General features: G+C 34.5%; 3 protein-coding genes across 10 annotated transcripts; 1 reads left to right on the top strand and 2 right to left on the bottom strand.

Moving 5' to 3' along the window:
* Positions 1-1,996: 1,996 nt before the first annotated feature.
* Positions 1,997-4,477, top strand: LOC132616550 (uncharacterized protein At4g28440-like). The gene is made up of 2 exons (XM_060331031.1): positions 1,997-2,377; positions 3,914-4,477. The coding sequence occupies exons 1-2, from the start codon at positions 2,092-2,094 to the stop codon at positions 4,099-4,101; spliced, it is 474 nt and encodes a 157-aa protein (XP_060187014.1). The 5' UTR covers positions 1,997-2,091; the 3' UTR covers positions 4,102-4,477.
* A 232-nt stretch (positions 4,478-4,709) lies between these two features.
* LOC132616551 (protein NUCLEAR FUSION DEFECTIVE 6, mitochondrial-like) lies at positions 4,710-8,419 on the bottom strand. Of its 7 annotated transcripts, none has more exons than XM_060331036.1 (4): positions 8,175-8,419; positions 7,973-8,094; positions 5,715-5,752; positions 4,710-4,971 (listed from the first exon to the last, which is right to left on the bottom strand). In XM_060331036.1, the coding sequence occupies exons 1-3, from the start codon at positions 8,321-8,323 to the stop codon at positions 5,733-5,735; spliced, it is 291 nt and encodes a 96-aa protein (XP_060187019.1). In that variant the 5' UTR covers positions 8,324-8,419; the 3' UTR covers positions 4,710-4,971; positions 5,715-5,732. The 7 variants fall into 7 exon arrangements, 5 of the variants coding, with proteins under 5 accessions (XP_060187019.1, XP_060187020.1, XP_060187018.1 ...); XR_009573258.1 differs by lacking the exons at positions 4,710-4,971; positions 5,715-5,752 and adding exons at positions 5,126-5,347; positions 6,091-6,148 and having other exon boundaries at positions 8,175-8,416; XM_060331035.1 differs by lacking the exon at positions 4,710-4,971 and adding an exon at positions 5,126-5,347.
* A 1,587-nt stretch (positions 8,420-10,006) lies between these two features.
* On the bottom strand, positions 10,007-18,199 carry LOC132618660 (uncharacterized). 2 transcript variants are annotated; one of them, XM_060333686.1, is made up of 18 exons: positions 17,983-18,199; positions 16,949-17,029; positions 16,529-16,618; positions 16,339-16,450; positions 16,067-16,094; positions 15,315-15,413; positions 15,141-15,210; positions 15,019-15,053; positions 14,826-14,900; positions 14,649-14,744; positions 13,810-13,873; positions 13,125-13,178; positions 12,171-12,256; positions 12,022-12,082; positions 11,886-11,950; positions 11,649-11,754; positions 10,623-10,711; positions 10,007-10,408 (listed from the first exon to the last, which is right to left on the bottom strand). In XM_060333686.1, the coding sequence occupies exons 2-18, from the start codon at positions 17,012-17,014 to the stop codon at positions 10,246-10,248; spliced, it is 1,359 nt and encodes a 452-aa protein (XP_060189669.1). In that variant the 5' UTR covers positions 17,015-17,029; positions 17,983-18,199; the 3' UTR covers positions 10,007-10,245. The 2 variants fall into 2 exon arrangements, with proteins under 2 accessions (XP_060189669.1, XP_060189668.1); XM_060333685.1 differs by having other exon boundaries at positions 16,949-17,041; positions 17,983-18,197.
* Between the last annotated feature and the right edge of the window lie 318 nt (positions 18,200-18,517).

Raw genomic sequence — 18,517 nt, 5'->3', positions numbered from 1 at the left:
TAACCAAAATTAAACTTTTTAAAACCATCCCAATCACATCATTTTTCTTTGGTATCGGTACGGTTCGATTAATTTTCAGTTTTTTCTTAAAACTCAGCTAATACAATACAGAAAAAAATAGAAGTTAAGAATTAAAAGTGATGAAAGAAAGAAACTGAAAATACAATAACATTATTGATGAACCTCACAGATACAACGACATATACATATAACGTATAAAGCACACACTACGTTATAAAATAAATACTAGCAAGGCAGCAAACTGACAACTGTTTCAAGACATGATAATTGATGTTTCAAGAATATTTATATTATAAAAAAATTATTGAAAACTAAAACTACATAAATTAATTTTCATATAAGTTCCAGTGCATTAGGAAAGGGTAATTGTATTAAATTTTTTGTTTAAGAATTTGCAATATGAAGTTATATGTAGAGGCTACCATTGTTAATCAAAATACGATCAAAAATTTAGAAAAAATATTCAGAGACAAAAAGAAGAGGAGGAGAAACAAATCTTTCTTTCTTCTGGAATAGTTGATGATATTGTCCTATAGTAGTGTTCACGACTTTATGTATTTTATTTCAATAGGGTAGAGTAGGTTTAAGTTTTAATTATAGCCCTCTCCATTTAAATTTATCCCAAGGCAAGGTCTAAGGTTAAAATATCTAATGGTATGTATTATAAATTTTGATACATAACATATATTTTTTACATGTATATTTATTCGGTTCGGTAATTTTTTAGTATTTTTTAAAAATAAAACCCACCCTAATTATTCGGTACAATTATAGATTTATATTAAAACCTTCAGTTTTATTAAAAAAAAAACCTAAAAATCGGTTTGATATGGTACGGTTCGGTCGGTAATTGATACCACATAGATATTTATAATTTATTTTAGATCAAAATTTCCAAAAACTTTTTTTAAATACGTGCTCAACTAAGTAATATTCCATCCATCTCATAAAGTTAAATTATTTTTAAATTTAAAAATGTGATATTTTTTTTAAAACAGACTTCAACGGAAAGTGTGCCAAATAAATTGGGACAGGGAATTATACGTATATTTAGCACAAATATCTATTGTGTTCAATGACAAGTCCGGAACCTAAATGACCCAAAAAAAAATAGAATGAACCAAAATATCCCAAGAAAAAAATGTGGTAACAAAATACCCTTAACGCTGCGTTATATAAAAGTAACTTAACGTCCCACATTAAAATCTGCCACCGAAATTTTGAGTTTTTTTTTTGTTACAAACAAACTACATAGCGCTATTTTTTCATGCGTTATGCAAACTTACCCCCAATTCCGACGTTTCCCACCCCTTCTCTGCCCCACTCCTTATACTCCCACTGGCCCCACTCTTTGTACTATCTTATCTTTTATTGTTAACAATGTGATTATTTCTATAAAAACATACTATATGCGAAATACAATGTAATCTTTTTGCCAAATAATAGTACGACTACAGTGAATTCACTACAAGGAGTGGGGACAGTGGGAGTATAAGGAGTGGCGCACAGAAAGGGGTGGGAAACGTGGGAGTTGGGGATAAGTTTGCATAACGCGTGAAAAAGTAGTGTGATGTAATTTGTTCTTTTTTAAAAAAAAAAAAAGAAATTAAAACTCAGGTGACGAATTTTAACTTGGGACGTTAAGTCACTTTTATATAACACAATAAATTAATGCATTAAAAATATTTTGATATCACATTCTTTTCTTGGAATATTTTGATTCATTCCATTTTTTTTTGAGTCATTTAGATTTCGGACTCTTCAATGACTAGTTTATAGGCTAGTGTATTTTCAGATCAAGCAATATATCCTTGCCCCACACAAAAACAAAAAAACAAATAGGTAACCATTTCCGTACCAATCACTTTCCACCTCCTTTGTTCCCCAATAATTAATTAAATTATTGTTTTTGGGCACACGCGACGACGTGGAACCAAGTCAATAAAACAGGCCCACCTCAAAGACACTAAAAATCATTTCATTTCTCTTCACTCACACACACACACACAGCACCACCGAAATTCCTCTTTCTCAATTCCAAAATTAGGGTTTAACATTTCATACCAGAAAATGTCATCAACAACAACAACGGCGACACCAAGTACTAAACCAACAACTACTACTGAAAAGAAGAAACCCGTTTTCGTCAAAGCAGAAACCTTAAAACCAGGTACACATGGACATAACTTGACTGTTAAGGTTGTTGAATCTAACACCGTTAAATCCACCGGCGGCGGCGGTAGCCGAGGTGGTGGTGGTGGTAGATCATCGGCGGCGCGTGGTCCGGCGCGTCTATCTGAGTGTCTTGTTGGTGATGAAACTGGGTCTATCCTCTTCACCGCACGTAATGAACAAGGTATCTCTTAATTTTCGGATATGGATTTTCTGTTAGGTTTCATCTGATTTATCGGAAATTTTTACTTTTTTTATGCACTGATTTTATGGTATTAGTAGCTTGTTAGAGTTATCCAGGTATTAGTAATATATGGATTAGTTACGAGGGAATCTATGTATTATTTTTATGTCGGGTTTAGTTACTTGTGTATAAGTTGTTTCTCCTTATATCCTGCATAAAGTTATACGTAGATTCCCTCGTAACTTATACATGTATATTAGCGGGTTTCTAAATTGCAAACCAAATTCCTTATTGAGTTTGAACATGAATAACTTACCTCCTAACCAACTACCAAACTGGATTTACAGGATTTAATACCTGCATAACTCGCCTCTAAGTTGTTTCTTATACCGCTATTATCTTACTATTAATTTGTGGTAGTTACGGCTTCCTTTTTCTCAGATATCTTTATCATGTTTTTATAGTATTTTTCCGTGGCTTTTTATACTATTTTGAATTGATTGTCCTTGTGCCGAGGGTACATCCTACCCTCCCCAGACCCCACCTTGTGCGATTTCACTGGGTATGTTGTTGGATTAGTAGTATAACCCCTTATCTGTTTAATGTATATTGAAGAATTGAAGAATTTAGAGAGATCTATTACAAATGAGTATTATAGTTATGAAGGATGTTCAGTATTTATTGAACATGTTGATCTGTTTTCATGTTTTATGTTATAATATATAATTGGTTGAGTTTAATTGTGTAATTTGGATATCTAACTTGTGCCTTAATCCGGCTTTCTCAATGAGAAAGCTCCAGAACTCTAAATAATAAGCTTGTTTCTTGTGTGTATACTTTCATGGATCATCATGATTATGGCAAAGAGGATGTTTTGATTTGTAGGTCTGTAAACATTGTGCTTTAGGATCGACCTGTTCAGCTCGTCTTGATAGGAAGCAATGAGGTGGAACAAAATCTCCTACGTAAAAGCATTTTCGCTCCCCTACTAGGCTAGTACTGCACCATCTTCCCTCTGCTGAGCTTTCCATTTAGTGGATGCAAATTCATTTTGTTATCTGGACTTGTTTGTCTATCTTTCTAGCCTTTAGTAAACAGGGTGTGGGTTCAGTTTGAATGGGAGCTTGAACAGTTTAGTTAAAACTCCACCCCCTGGACCCCCTTGCTTAGGAGCTAGCAATGATCTTTTTCTTGCTTTGACGTTGTTGTGACAAACCCAAACCTATTTGTTGGAGGTGAAGGGTCCTTTTTGCTAGACAATCCCTCACTTGTCAATGTATTAGTAACTATTAACCCCTCTTTTAAGATAGCAAATACTGAAATATTTTCTTTTCATGGAGAAATGCTGGTTTATGCTATTGGGGTTTGAGGTTGCTTGCAAAATATGCAGATCTTTTGGGCATTGGAGTTTATCATGATTTGAACGGTTTGTTTTGTGCCTGAACTGGAAGTTCTTTCGTTTTTCCGGTAAATAGGGAATAGGGATGGTTGTAGGTTTTGTGTTTTGGATATTCACGTATTTCCTTTCATATGCAGTTGATATGATGAAGCCTGGGGCGACTGTCATTCTGCGAAATGCAAAGATAGACATGTTCAAGGGTTCCATGCGACTTGCAGTAGACAAATGGGGTCGTGTTGAGGTTACTGAACCAGCTGATTTTGATGTTAACCAGGAGAACAACCTCTCTTTGGTCGAGTATGAACTGGTGAACATAGAAGAGTAGACGGGCTCATGGGAAATGATAGTTTGAAGTTACAGTTGAATTCTTATTCCTAATGTACTTATTATTATGGATCTCTGGAATATCATTGGATTAATGAGCGAAGATGCCCATATTTTTTAGCTCATGATCCAATGCCATCAACATCATATGATGGTGTTGCTTTGAACACTTGGTCGGTTAACTAGTTATAGTGTGGGTTTTTTACTTTTCAGTCATTTCCCGTGTCGTAAGAGGTGAAAACCAGTTCCTAAGAATGAGTATTGATGCTTTGTATTTCCAACTCTCTGAAACACATAACTGATGCTATCCAAACACACATGTAAAAGAAGCTGACTGTTTTGTATCAAACATCGTTTCATGTTTAGTTGGTACTTGATATATTTGTGCAATTTCAGTTATCCATTTCCAAATTTCCTTCCACCACTATTATTGATTAAGGATGTGCTTGAATTGGATCCATGAGGGGTTTGAGCTTTGTTGCTCACTCTCCAAAAATATTGTCATGCCTTGCCAAATCCTCCAAAAATGCACTACTTTGAAGGATTTGATACACCGACAACATTTTTAAAAAGGTCTGAGCAACGTAAGTTATGAGCAAACTAGTTGAATTGTCATAATGCCAACGTTGAACATTACTTCCTGAGTAGATAGTTAAATCATCTCCACATATAATGCCAAATTGTACATTTATTCCTTAGCTAAGAAACCACATGGTTATTGTGATGGTAAATATTTGGCAACTAAATTGGCTGCCAATTTATTTGCAACTAATCAGATGAAGATATCCGTCTAGACCCAACGTAGATTATGACACCCTGCAAATAGTCCCTTCAAATGGCAAGTTTGAATGAAAGCCTTGCTTCTAACCCCCTGAGGACAGGTAATCGCTCATATGTCATTATCGGAAACTGATTGATCAACAAGGTGTTACCATAAAGCTCATAAACATCTAAAGCAAAGTTACAAAGGGAAAGATACACAAGTTATGTCCAATAACAGAAAAGATTTAAAGAGAAGGCACACAAGTTAGAAATCATCAACTTATTTCAGTATAAATTGCTACATCAAGTGTTGAGCTACATGTTTGTAGTATTAAAAGAAGATAAGATCTAGCACTTCTAAGTTTAAAATTTTAAGAAACCCAGGGGCATCTCTTTGGACTTTACTTAGCGCCACAATGTGCAAAAGTACACACTTCTAATTTTGCTCCAGCACTCCAAAAATCATCACACATCTTCATTTTGAGCTGATTGAATAAAAAGATAAATTGTAAGCACCAATTATACCAAGTGTAGTCTAGAAAGACATCCTGATTTAACATTACTGCTGAGGTAACCAAACAAAGAAAACATGATTCTGCTTGTCTATAAAATAAATCCAATGACAATTTTTGTGAGGGCATCCATGAAGAAGAGCCAGAGATACACAGAGAATATGAAGTAAACATCTTTCATTGCCAGATTCATCAGCAAAATCTACAAAATATCCTGTCATTATACACCCTAACAACCATCATATTTTATTTCTAATCCAGCAAAAGTACTAAACAAAATTTATGTAAGTAGCCATTTCTAAATTGAAAGCTTCCAAACATAAATGAATCCAACTCAGACCTCTAAGCTTCTCCTTCTTCATCTAGTCTTGTCAACGCCTACAACAGGAAGAATGAAACATCCATCACTTAATCAAAGTGACAGAAATAGGAATCGGGAAATAGGTTATGGGCAACACTAAAAATGAAGAGAATGCAAGAGACTAATACAATTTCTGAGGATTTGACATCACTAAACTCTTTCAGGGAAATGAAAGAGTTTCAAGGGTATTTCCACTGTATCAGGAGGAAAAAGGAGGTTCCATGTATCATGCTCAGTAGCCAAACTTTTATTCCAAACTTTTTTGATATTTCAAAATTATAAATTAGAAGGTCCCTGTTAAACTTTGGTATGTCCAAGACACTAAAGGGAAAAAAATAATACTTGATTGACTTACCAAAGTAGTAAATGAGGGAAGGACATCAAATGAGGGTCCTATAGGTCTTGCTAGATACCTATATCAAAAATGAAAACCCGTTGGTCAGAAATATAAAAAGATGGATACACGAAAAACCACAAAATCTCGCCAAATGGTTAAGGTTTATAGGAAAAGGGAACCAGACATCAAGAGGAGTAAGTATATGCAATGATGTTATTATGCGGTAGGTTGCTCCATTTAAATTGGCTTATTCATTCAGGTGGAAAAGAATGATTTCAAGTCTAGTTGAAATCGAATAAGTGGAAAGATTGAAGGCTGTTACCAGCAGAGGTGCTAGTCAACTAGATAATAGTTTCAAGCATCTTGAAATCATGAAAGATTCAGCCAGTACAAGACGTTTAGATGAAGAAGAGAGCTAATTACAGGATCGATACTTTCAGATAATAGTCTAATACACCAGCTTCCAAATTAACACCACTCCCTTTCCCAGCAATGACAAAATTTAAAGAGCAATAATAGAGACAACTACAACAACAACAACAGCCCAGTGAAATCCCACATCTTGGGGTCTGGGGAGGGTATAATGTACGCAGACCTTACTCCTACCAAGGTAGGATGGCTGTTTCCGAGAGACCCTCGGCTCAGCAATAATAGAGACAACTAAAGATCAAAAACTTGAAAGCCAGATGCAGATAAATTCCATCCTTTCAGAACCACTTGTCGTAAAAATTGATCACGTGTAATCACAACAAGGCTGACAGCTACATCTTTTTTCTCTATGAGAGGGGATAAGACCCCCGTTTTGAATTCCTACATCCATTTCATTACCATTAGTGACTCTTTCTATGTAAGATTCGCAAAGCATGCCAGATCTAAACCCAAATAAAAGAGAACTGTGGTAAGACGACTAGCATAATAATAGTTCCGAACCCTGCCACAGACAAACCAAGTGAAGCGTAGAGGGCAGGGCCATTACCCATTTTGATTCGACCACTCCCAACTGTCCCTCAGAAATTTCTCGATTATCAAAGAAAAAATAATAGTCCGACTACAATGAATTCACTAAATATTGATTCTATAAATCGAGCGGAATAAAACAAAAGATCATAAAACTGATTTTGGAATTAAAGCATGCTCCCTCCATCCCAAAATACGCGTCGCTTTAGCTCATTTAATGCCCATTAAGAAAAATAATAAATACAAGGTATAGTTTACTATGTTACCCCTATTCATTAGTAGATGCTACTTGAAAACTGAGCACTAGTAAGAAGAAGTAGTTGGAAACAACTACTATTTTTGTCTTGAATTCCTAAAGCAACACTTATTTTGGGACGGAGGGAGTAGTTAATTGATTTGATTAGTCTGATCCGCATCAGCTAATAACTAATTTTGCACAATTCTCAAACATTTACATGAGTATAAACTTAACACAACTAATAAAGCAACACTCCTAATTAACACATTTTCCAAAGCCAATTCCCTTAACAACTAATATTCATCAGTTCTAATTAGATCAACCAGTACAGTAAGGTACCAACAGAAATCAAACTAATCAATAACAACTAATGAGGCAGCAGCATTTTCCAAAGCCGATTCACTTAACAAATAATATCATCAGCTCTAATTAGGTCAACTAGTACAATAAGGTACCAACAGAAATCAAACTAATCAATAGCAACTAATGAGGCAGTACTCCTAATTCCAAAGCCGATTCGCTTAACAAATAATATCATCAGCTCTAATTAGGTCAACTACATACAGAAATCAAACTAATCAATAAGGCAGCACACCTAATTAACACATTTTCCAAAGACGATTCGCATAACAAATAGAATTATCATCCTTAATTAGATCAACTAAATACAGTAAAACAGAAATCAAAGTAATGAATAAATTATACCTTCAGAGAGCCAACTGTAACTACGAAGAGAATCAGTAAGCATAGAAGTCATCAAAGCGGAAGCAGTAACGGTATGATATGGCTGCAATGACTCCAAACAAGCACTCATCTCAGCAGGACACCTGCATAAATTTGTTCGTTCAGTCATCATAATATTAAGAAGAAGAAATAGAATATTCTAGAAACTTCTAGCAAGTAGTACCTGAAGATGCGGTGAGAAAGAGGAGTTCTAGAAGAAGAAGGTTGGCGAAAGGGAGATGAACGAGCTGATTTAGCTTCCGATGCGATTTTAGATGCGGCATTGCGTACCGACGGTGACCGGAAAATGGATCTAGCGGCGGCGATTGCCATCGGAAAAGGAGAACCGTTAGATTTGTGTGCAAAAAGGTTTGTGATGAAATGAGATTACAGGGTTTTGGGTGGTAAAACCCTAGCGGGAATGCTTCTATTTTTTCTTTTCCTTTTTTAACCTTTTTCTCTTTTTTTGTTTTTTTAATCTCAAATTATTTGTCGTGATTTTTAAAAATATATGTTATAAATTATTCTCTCTGTTTAGTTTTACTTATTTATTATATTAAAAAATATATTTTAACTTATAAGTTATCCACTTTAACATATTAAGATAATACAAAAAAATAATCCTATTTTACCGTCAATATTAGTTATGGCTTAAATCTGTTCTCAAGTTCATTGAGACAATACATTTATTAATATGTGTATTATGATAAAAATATGTGTCTCATTTATTAGTTATTTTTAAGACGCGTGCAAAGTCCATTGTGGACAAGTAAACGTGAACGACAGGAGTATTTATTACGCATATCAAGATAAGGTCTTTCGGAAACAGTATCTCTACCTCCACGAGGTCCGGTAAGGTCTGTGTACATTCTACCCTCCCAGACCCCACTTGTGGAATTACACTGGATATGTTAAATTAGCATATCAAGATAAAATAAAAAATATTTTTTCTTGTTTTACTCTTAACAATAATTAGTTATTTCTCAAATCATTTTCAAGACCTAAGATTAACATTGATCAATATGGGTATTGCGGTAAAATACCCATATTCATTATTATTTTTTAAAGAATGTGTAAATCCATAATGGATAAGTAAAAGTGAATGGAAGAAGTATTTTAGAAGTTCACGATAAAATAGTAATTGTTTTTAAAGACTACAAAAACAACAATTATGGGGAGATAGACACATAAACAGATTAAACATTCAATGAAGGGAGATTATATCTAAAGATATAAATAATAGTAAAGTAGTACAAAACTCCTCCTGATTGGTAGGAGTATTTTTCTCAAGGAACGTGCAAAAGAAAAACACAACAAATAATTTGAGAAACATGAAGTAGTTTATTTTCTCGATATTTGACATGATTGATCCTATAAGATGATAGTTTTCATCTTTAAGTTTGGTACCAACATTTGCTACTACTTCATCCGAGGTAGAATTCAACAAATTTTTGTGCAAATTTGAGTCAATTAAATGAGAAAATGATGTAATATAATATGCTTTTTTCTAGACTTTTTTTGTTTGTATTTAAATATGTTTCATGTCACTAGCCAACCATCACTACAATTGGCGGTGTTTTTTTTTCTTCTCTGACACTGAAAGTTTGGAGAATCATAACAGCAACTCTTAATTTCATCATCTTTGTCAGCACACGCATTCATTCTGGGTGCAAACACATTCTATTGTAGTACAAGTTTTCAACTATCAGAGTTGTGATTAAAGTTTACTCTTTTTTCAGATCACTTAGAATTCAAATGCTTAATTATGCCCTAGAAACAACAACAACAACATATCCAGTGTATTCCCACAAGTCGGATATAGAGAGGGTAGGGCGTACGCAAATCTTATCCCCGGGAGATAAAGAGGTGGTTTCCGAAAGACCCTCGACTCAAGTGACATAAATGACAAGGCAGTTTGAAAAAAGACAATACATAACTAAACAAGGTAGAGCGAATAAGAGTATTTTCTTTATTCTCTAATTTTTTATTTTTTTAAAAAAAAAATTATCAATTCCAAAATATATAATTGATCATTCATATTAACAGAATAGATTTAGTGAAACATAACTCAAACAAAGGAATATTACAGTATTGAAGATCATAGATTAGTAAATATCCCTAAGAGACACCACATGGAAAATCTATTCAATTAACTCGTAAGATGAAGAAAGATTAGAGTAACCAGCAACAAAGTTTTAACGGAAGTAATGTCTAGTTAACCAAAAAAAAAAAAAATTTAACGGAAGTAACTGCCACTACATCTCAACTTTGACAATTCTTAGCGTTCGCAATGAAGCATTTTGAATGCTTCCTGGTGCACTGTGAGCTTTCCTCTTCTCCTCTCTCCGCCTCTCAGATTCAGTGATCTCACGTATTTGTTTAGTTGCCATATAGATTGGTTTTGGCAAGTGCCTGTGTCTGCAAAATCATAAGAAAGGGGAATGATGATAACCTCTTTTGGTTAAGCATGCAGTTTTTGTTCTGAACTTCTCACTTTAGCTTAAACATGCAGCTTTTGTTCAGGCTTTTGAGTTAGCGTAATATAGGTCACAGTGTAACAAGCTTTTCACACCAAGTAGACATGATCTTACATGCTAGTTAACAGGATCTTAGTCATAGTTGTAGCTTTTACCTGACGATGCGCTTGACTTCAGGAAGATGCTTGTAACGATTCTTGACAGCCTCCAAATATTCATGTCTTTTCCGCTCTCTTGGCAAAATCTGCAAGAACATAATTTTCAGCTTTTACATCCAGATTGATGTGAAGAAAAAACAGAAACAGAATTACAGAACAATCAAGAAAAGCTTACATCAAATAGCATTCTTTCCCATTTTCTTTCAAACAATTGTACAATATTCACCTCCAGAAATAGTTAGGACCAGATTATTTTGTTTATTATTGAAGGCAAATGTACAGTGATGCACATTAAAGGCAACATAACATATCAAAAAGTCAATCTTTCAAGAAAAGTTCCAAGACAATAGTACTTTTTTTTCTTTTTTCTTTTGCACAACAGTTGCTGCACGATCAAATGTTAATCATTTCACAGGCTAATCTTTCTCCCCTTTTTCCTTCCAAACATTTTATTTACTGACAAGTATTTATTTATCTTCATGTTTGGGTGTTTTAAGGATTTATTTTTCATCTATGCACTTACAGCTCTCTCTCTCTCTTTCCCTTATTTTCCTCTTTTATTACTCACCAGACTCTTAATTTGTGCAACGATTTAAATGAAGAACCATAAAGTCTTTACAAGTTTGGAATCTCCTTTTCATGCACATGCTTGCAGCATTCTAATTAACAAACTCTACTAACTCGTTATTCACATGTTTAAGAGTTCTACTGAAGAAATGTAAAGGTTTTCGTTGTTTTTTCCAAAAACTAAAACCAAAAATCTCACCACGCTCAGCAGCCCAAGAAACTAGAACAGATGGGTTATAAAAGCTTACAACCTCTTGATGTCATTTTCTTTTTCAATCTTAACCACCGTGTTGAAACAAATCCACAATTATAGAGGAACAAGAGAAAGAGAGATATTAAGAAAAATCTCGGAAAGATTCAAACCCATAATGCATCGAAAAACAGAAATGCTAAATGTAAAAACATTCCCTGAAAACAGTATATAAATCTAAAGAATCAAGCAGTGTAGGTACATACAACTCCCAATTGTTCAGATGCTTTTGCTTTCCATAAACGAAGGTTGGTATCATCACTTCCTGAGATAATATAACTTGCATCGCAACTGAACTTCACACAGAATACCCTGAGTTGATGACAGATGTCAGAAAAGTACACTATAAGCAGCCAAGACGGTCAATTATTATTGGGGATAACTACATGATAAGTAATAATAAAACAGAAAAGATGCTTCTTTATCAAGATATGGAGTGAAACCTCTGCATCCTCTTAGTGTGATACGTTTCCTTGCTGTGACCACCATTATATTGGAAAATTCTCACCTACAAAGTATGGTAATTCAGTCAAAGTGCTGAGGACACTAGGTGAACAAATAAACTTGACTGGAACTTACTGATCTATCATAAGATCCAGTAACAAATTCTCGACCGGTTGGTGAATAATCTATATCCATCCTGCAAATAAACTACAAACGTTAGCAACAAACCCTGCTTGTCAAATCCAACACATGAACTGCAGTAAATGAAAGAGATGATGACTTACACTGAAGAGACATGACCTTTATGCACACATTTGGCTTCATTTAACTTTCTAACATCATAACTGTAGCAATTGTGATCATCATTAGCCTACATCGACGGGACATGTGAGTAGTCATTGCAAAGAAAGCACCTAATATATAAAATCCATACTGAAAAGTGAAAACAACCACTAAAGTTTATGAAAATCAACACTTTGTGAGACTCAAGCTCTTGTATTATGCATGCACTCAACCTCCAGAAATACGGCTAAACTGTATTAATTACTAAGTGCTCAGGCAGCTCCTTAATATCACTGTCACGGTAAATAAGCGCAAAGGCAGAATACTGAAGCAAAACAAGTGGTGCACCAGATACACCTCACATTTTGATAGAAACAAAGTTAGACACAGCTATAGCAACATTTTACAAAGGCTCTGCTTCAGGCATAATTTTAGCCAAATTAAGCAGCTTTAGAGTTAATGGAATAGTCCATCCCCTAGGAGTCAAAACTCTAATCTCATTGAACCTCTAGCATAACCTACCACGTGTTCAGATGATGATCTAATATAATTATCTCAAAAAAAGTGACATGCTAACATAAACATGTATTCATATCAATTCTAAATCAATACGTACGAAAACATCAATTAAAGGGAAATACAAAAAATAAAAAGTTTATTATTGTGGTGACTAACAAGTTGTTCACCTTATTATATATATTTTATTTTATTTTTGATTTTTTTTGACAATGGTAAACAGACCCTTATTTCATTTTAGTTCCAGTTAAAATCAAATTTCATAGTACCTTATCCCCAAAAAAAAAAAATCAATATTCAAATTCACGTTTAAGTGGCTAAGACCTGCCACCTGTAATCTAGGAATCAGAAAGGGGTGATCAAGGAACTGAAAGCAGAAGTATCTTGACGAGCATTGCAAGATACAAGAAAGGAGGACAAAGTTCTCAATTTGTACTCACGGCAGTAAAATTCATTGGCTCCATGGGATTCCATGCTATAGAATTAGTTTTTGTCTGCAAAAAGAGATATTAAGTCAGAAATGAACCTTTTTCAAAAAATACAAAGCAGATATATAGTAAAAGTTGTTATCAAAGATATATGGCTTAAAGACTAAGTTACTCGGACTCGCCTACAATGTCGTCAGGTGCGTGTCGGATCCTTCAAAAGTAGTGTATTTTTGGAGGATCCGACACGGGTGCGGCAACACTTTCGAAGAGTCCGAGTAACTTAGCTTAAAGATACTAAGACAAGATTTTTTATCTTTGCTCTAGCAAAAGATACTCTCACGGCAAGTGCCCTAAAATGCGGGGAAACAAAAAAAGAAAAATGACAAGACCACAAGAGTGTGCAGTGAGAAGGAACAAGGTAAGGGCAAGCTTATTAATTTGGTTATTGATTAGTAACATGGGCTTGTTTTTTACATCAGCTGAATTACTCAATAGCAGGTCCCATCAGTTCCTTTTTCATGACTACAGAACCAATGGAAAAGCCAATCACTCAAAAGATATTGGAAGCCTAAAAGAAATGAATCGCCTCAATCGCTCACAAATTATCAAATTAAGTAGCTTATGGGCCAGCATTTTACCAAAACGAGAGCCCTTATTCGTTAGCCGTAATTTTTACTGAGATAATTGTGCTGCTTACCTGCATAATAACCTTTCTAGCTGGTGTAGAAAGCCGTAAATCATAGATGCTTATGCTACGATCACTGCGAGAAGGATCAAATACCACACAATAAGTAGCTGCAAGCCAAAAATCGGATAACACTTGGAAACATTGCGAGCATCAATTCTAATGTAGTCACTGAGCAGTTACTGAAATTACAATAACATCTTAGAATTAACAAGCATGGTATCTGCTATTCTAAAAGGCCATTCATGATTACCAGCAAAAGAGCAGAAAGCGTGAACTAATCAAGCGCTCGAATCAAAACCATCTAAGCAAGAACACCTTAACAGATGCAATATTTTATTGATTTTTCCATAAATGTTGGGAAGATTCATGTACTTTCACTAATTAATTTTTTAAGTTTGATTTGACAATCAAAGAAGCTGCAACTACTGTGTGTATGTTTGTCCAAGACATTAACAACACAGATGCACATAATAGTGAATTTTCAAAAGGATAAGAGAATTTAACTTGAGAAAGGTTATATAAAAAAAAAAAAGGTTCTATATTTAAACATGTATACCACATGATTGGAAGATGCAGATACCCGCGCAAGTATCAGATGAAAAAGAAAAGATCATGGAAACAACCTAAGTATTAATCACCTTAAAGAAAGGAGCATCACATATGAAAATATGAACTAACAACAATAGATTGATTACCTTGAGTCGAAAGTAATACACACTAAGTTAAAACAAAAGAGTCAGTTATGCATCTGGGCAGGAAACTTATAAGAAGGCGGCCTTCAATCCTTCCCCAACAAACAATAAAGAAAAAGAGGAAAAGAGGGCTCTAGAATCTTAAGGAATGAAAACCTTGCTGATGTTGCCAAAAGATTAGGCTCCCCTGGATTAAACCGAACAGATATAACTGTGTCTTTCCCCCATTCAAAACTATTAACCGGCTGAGACCTGGTTCACAAGATCAGTAAAATGTGTTAAAAACTGCAAAAATCTAGCAGCAGAAAAGATACGAGAAATGGGTGAGCAAACCTGTTGTGGTTCCAAATGTCAACTTGAGCACCAGCTGTGGCAAAATGATCACCATCCCATTGGTGGTCAACACCCCTGAGAAACGACAACATCAATAGCAGTTTGAAGATATGAAGCTAGAGAAAAACAAATAAAGTAATCATGATATACTTAAGTTAATCATCTTGCAAGTGCAACGATACAAATAACATACCAGAATGCATTCTTCCGAACATGAACAGCCAATGGCTGAGAATAAACGAATTCAGTTTGTTAGACAATCTGGCACACTAAGTTCATGCATGGTAAAGAACAGAAAGTTTGAAATGCATTTACCTGGGATGAGTTATCAGATCCATCATCTGACTCCATTAGAGTAGCAACAGGAACTTTCCAGAGCCTAACACTATAGCAAAGTAGCTCAAAGCACAGTGGGTCAGATATAGTACATGAATATTTTCAATTATAAATTTTGTATCCACACATGCAATAGTTCCCGTGAAGCCTTACGTGCAATCAGTTCCACATGATACAAGAATACCGCCATCTGTGGACATGGTCAAACCACGTACTGCACCTTGGTGACTGGGAAACTGACGTACTGTCCGCCTATTGTTTTGCCAAAAAAAAAAAAAAAAAGGGCAAACAATCACTAGAAGGTTCATGACTGGGATCAAAAGAAATTTCAAAAGAACACCCACGAGCCGTTCATCAAGTAATGCGAACTGAAAAAAAGAGAGCCTTTTAAAAATCCACTAACATGCATCTATTTGCTGGTTACAGATGAAAAACTGCATATAAGTTCGAGTTAAGAATATAAATAGTCCATTAACGTACCCTTCAAAGATAAAGAAAAGAAAATGCAAACAGAGAAGAATCCCCCATCAGATTGATCTAAAGCCAAAAAAGAGAGTTTGCATGTTTCAACCCCCTTACACTCCAAGGATGAAACATTTAAAAGAAGTGCAAAACGTGACAAGATCGGAGATAAAGATATCCCATAAAGCTTGTGTCATATACCAGGAAGTAACATGGAATTAAAAAATCCCTAGTGCATTGTAAATCGGTAGAATTAATGGGAAAAGAAATACTCCACTTACATTTAGTAATCCAAAATAATTAACCTCAGGTCTCAAGATCAGAATTTCAAGTTTATCACGTCGCATACTTCATGGTATGTAATCAAAAGATATTTTCGGGTTCTAAATGCTTTTTAACTGAAAACATGCTATTGGTCTAAAACAAGTGCATTGCATATCTACCTGGTAGCCAAATCCCATAGGCGAACATCTGCAAGAACACAAAAAAAATTCAGAAGCCCTACGTAATTAACAAATATAATCTTAATGTTCTCAGCCAGCAATATCTTGACGCCTTATTCGTCAACGTTAAAGCTTTAATATTTTTTTAACTAAATGTATCATCAAAATGCAACACGATTTATCAAGTCATATGGCGAAAATGTATTTGAAAGGAGAAAACTTGAAGCTATGCAAGAAACTTATAAACAAAAAAGACGTTGAAAAAATCATACCACCATCCATGGAGCCAGAAAATATTCCTTTCAAGTGATTAGGATTCTTTGCCATGCAAGAGACAGCATCAATGTGCCCATCCATATCTCCGACGAATGGCCTTGCAAATATCTGGAAAAAAAACAAAACTTATATTGACGCACTAAACAAAATAAAACAATAAAAATCAAATAAGGAAACAGGAATAACCTTCTCTAGTTTTGCTGCATTCACAGCACGAACATATTCCACTGCCTTCTCTTGAGGTCGAAGGTTGGGATCGAAGTTCCGAAAAACTCTCTGATCAGCATAGATCATTATGCAAGTTAGTATTTTCAAGACAGCGAGGACACGTATGATGCATGGCATGAAAGCAAAATTCCCCAACAAAGAGTAAAAAAAAAGGGATAATTACATTTTTGGACCACTGAAAAAGAATAATAGCCAGCAAATATATAGGTTCTGTATATGAAGAACAAATATACATATCGTATACACCAAATATACAAAATCAGTGTATAGGTAGGTATTATATATTTTCACTAGCGCCCGTAATTAATTTCGGCCTCTGGGCCAAAAATAAAAAAATCCCTAAAGACAATGATATGTAAAAGAAAAGAGTGGCCAAACCTGGAGGTCCTGACTACGTTCACGAGTAAATTCATCCGTAGACCGAGATATCGCTTTCAACCGCATTATTGATCTCTTCACCTACAACTTCAACTTTAGAGTAACCAGAATTGAGCTCAGGCCACCCCCTGACGACTTATAATCTTAAATAGCCCAAAACATATATAATTAAGTACTGAGCACCCAAGGATGTGGCCTAGCGGTCAATGAAGTGGGTTGAGCACCATGAGGTCTCAAGATCAATTCCCAACAAAGACAAAACAAACAAAACACTACGTGATTTCTTCTCATTTGTTCTAGCCTGGTGGACAGAGTTACCTGGTATCTGTTGTTGGTAGGCAGTGGCATGTATCCAGGGGCGGAGCTAGCGTATGTCCAGGGGGTTCTCGGCGAAAAATTACAGTGTATTTTCAAAGTTAAAATTATTTACAGTGTATTTTCAAAGTTAAAATTATTTTATTATGTATATATAATAGATGTTGAACCCCCTGACTTCTTCGTATATTTACCTTTTAGAATTTTTGAACCCCCTGGATGAAAATTCTGGCTCCGCCACTGCATGTATCCCGTAGAATTGGAGATATTGACTATCACTAACATACACTAACCATAAACACAACCATCACCTCAATTTAAGGACAACTGAATAAACTGATTTCATGGGGTACTTACATTAATTGATTTCTAATACTTAAGTTCAGATAATTAAAAATTGAAACCGTTTATTTAGATAATTCAAAGAACAAAAACAATCAATCAACTACACCTGAATCACAAACTAGTTGTTGTTGGCATTATAATTCCTCTATAATCATTTAGCTGTACTTGGTGTTCAAGAAAATGGCCTATCCTTACAGGTATATAACCATGCATAATACACTGACATACAAAAAGGTAAAAATAGTTCATCCTCCTATTCTTGAGAGAAAGGTCTTGAAAATTTGATAAGTACCAATCAAAACATATTAGTATATACTTTATTAAGAAACCAAATTAACCACAAATTTTCAAGAAAGATATGACTAGGAGCTTACCGGTGATGGTGATGACAACAAGCAAGCGTACGTTAAGTTTCAAGAAGCCCTTCAGGGTTTAAGGTTGAGTTGGCTTAGGAGCCGTTTGGACATAGATTTTTATTTTTCCTTTCTGAAAAATTACTTATTCAAAAGTCAAAACATTTTGATTAATTATATATTGGACTGAATTTTTGAAGAAAAAAATTAAAGATGAATCTAAGTTCGGAAAAGTGATTTTTTAAGGTATGTTTTTTCTTCTTTACTTTTTTTTTTCCAAGTTAAATGTATGTTCAAACACCGCTTTAATTTTTAAATACAAATTTTTAACTTTTTTTTCAAATACTATTAATTTGCTTTTTAAATATTGTATCATATTTTTATGTCCAAACACTTATTTAGTATCAAAATGGAATCTTAAATTGCTATAAGCAGTGGCTTTTTTTCTTTAATTATACTTTTTAAATTATTAACATATTGATTTATGGTAGCACTTTTTTGCGGTTTCGAATATGTAAGTTCTAAACTTGAAAAAATTATGAATGAATTCACACTG

Source organism: Lycium barbarum, chromosome 11 (assembly GCF_019175385.1).
Source record: "Lycium barbarum isolate Lr01 chromosome 11, ASM1917538v2, whole genome shotgun sequence".
Classification (NCBI taxonomy): Eukaryota; Viridiplantae; Streptophyta; class Magnoliopsida; order Solanales; family Solanaceae; genus Lycium; species Lycium barbarum.
The sequence above is the reverse complement of the archived record's forward strand: the minus strand, read 5'-3'. Positions and strand labels throughout refer to the sequence as shown.

What these genes read in the sequence shown, in the direction of transcription:
- LOC132616550 (XM_060331031.1), top strand. Translation starts at nt 2,092, where the DNA reads ATGTCATCAACAACAACAACGGCGACACCAAGTACTAAACCAACAACT. An exon ending in CACCGCACGTAATGAACAAG is followed by an intron (nt 2,378 to 3,913) that starts GTATCTCTTAAT and finishes TTTCATATGCAG; the next exon opens with TTGATATGATGAAGCCTGGG.
- LOC132618660 (XM_060333686.1), bottom strand. Translation starts at nt 17,014, where the DNA reads ATGCGGTTGAAAGCGATATCTCGGTCTACGGATGAATTTACTCGTGAA. An exon ending in TTCTGGCTCCATGGATGGTG is followed by an intron (nt 16,095 to 16,338) that starts GTATGATTTTTT and finishes GTGTTCTTGCAG; the next exon opens with ATGTTCGCCTATGGGATTTG. An exon ending in CATCTGAACAATTGGGAGTT is followed by an intron (nt 10,712 to 11,648) that starts GTATGTACCTAC and finishes ATGTTCTTGCAG; the next exon opens with ATTTTGCCAAGAGAGCGGAA.
- LOC132616551 (XM_060331036.1), bottom strand. Translation starts at nt 8,323, where the DNA reads ATGGCAATCGCCGCCGCTAGATCCATTTTCCGGTCACCGTCGGTACGC. An exon ending in CTTTCTCACCGCATCTTCAG is followed by an intron (nt 8,095 to 8,174) that starts GTACTACTTGCT and finishes AAATTTATGCAG; the next exon opens with GTGTCCTGCTGAGATGAGTG. An exon ending in TTACAGTTGGCTCTCTGAAG is followed by an intron (nt 5,753 to 7,972) that starts GTATAATTTATT and finishes TTCCTGTTGTAG; the next exon opens with GCGTTGACAAGACTAGATGA.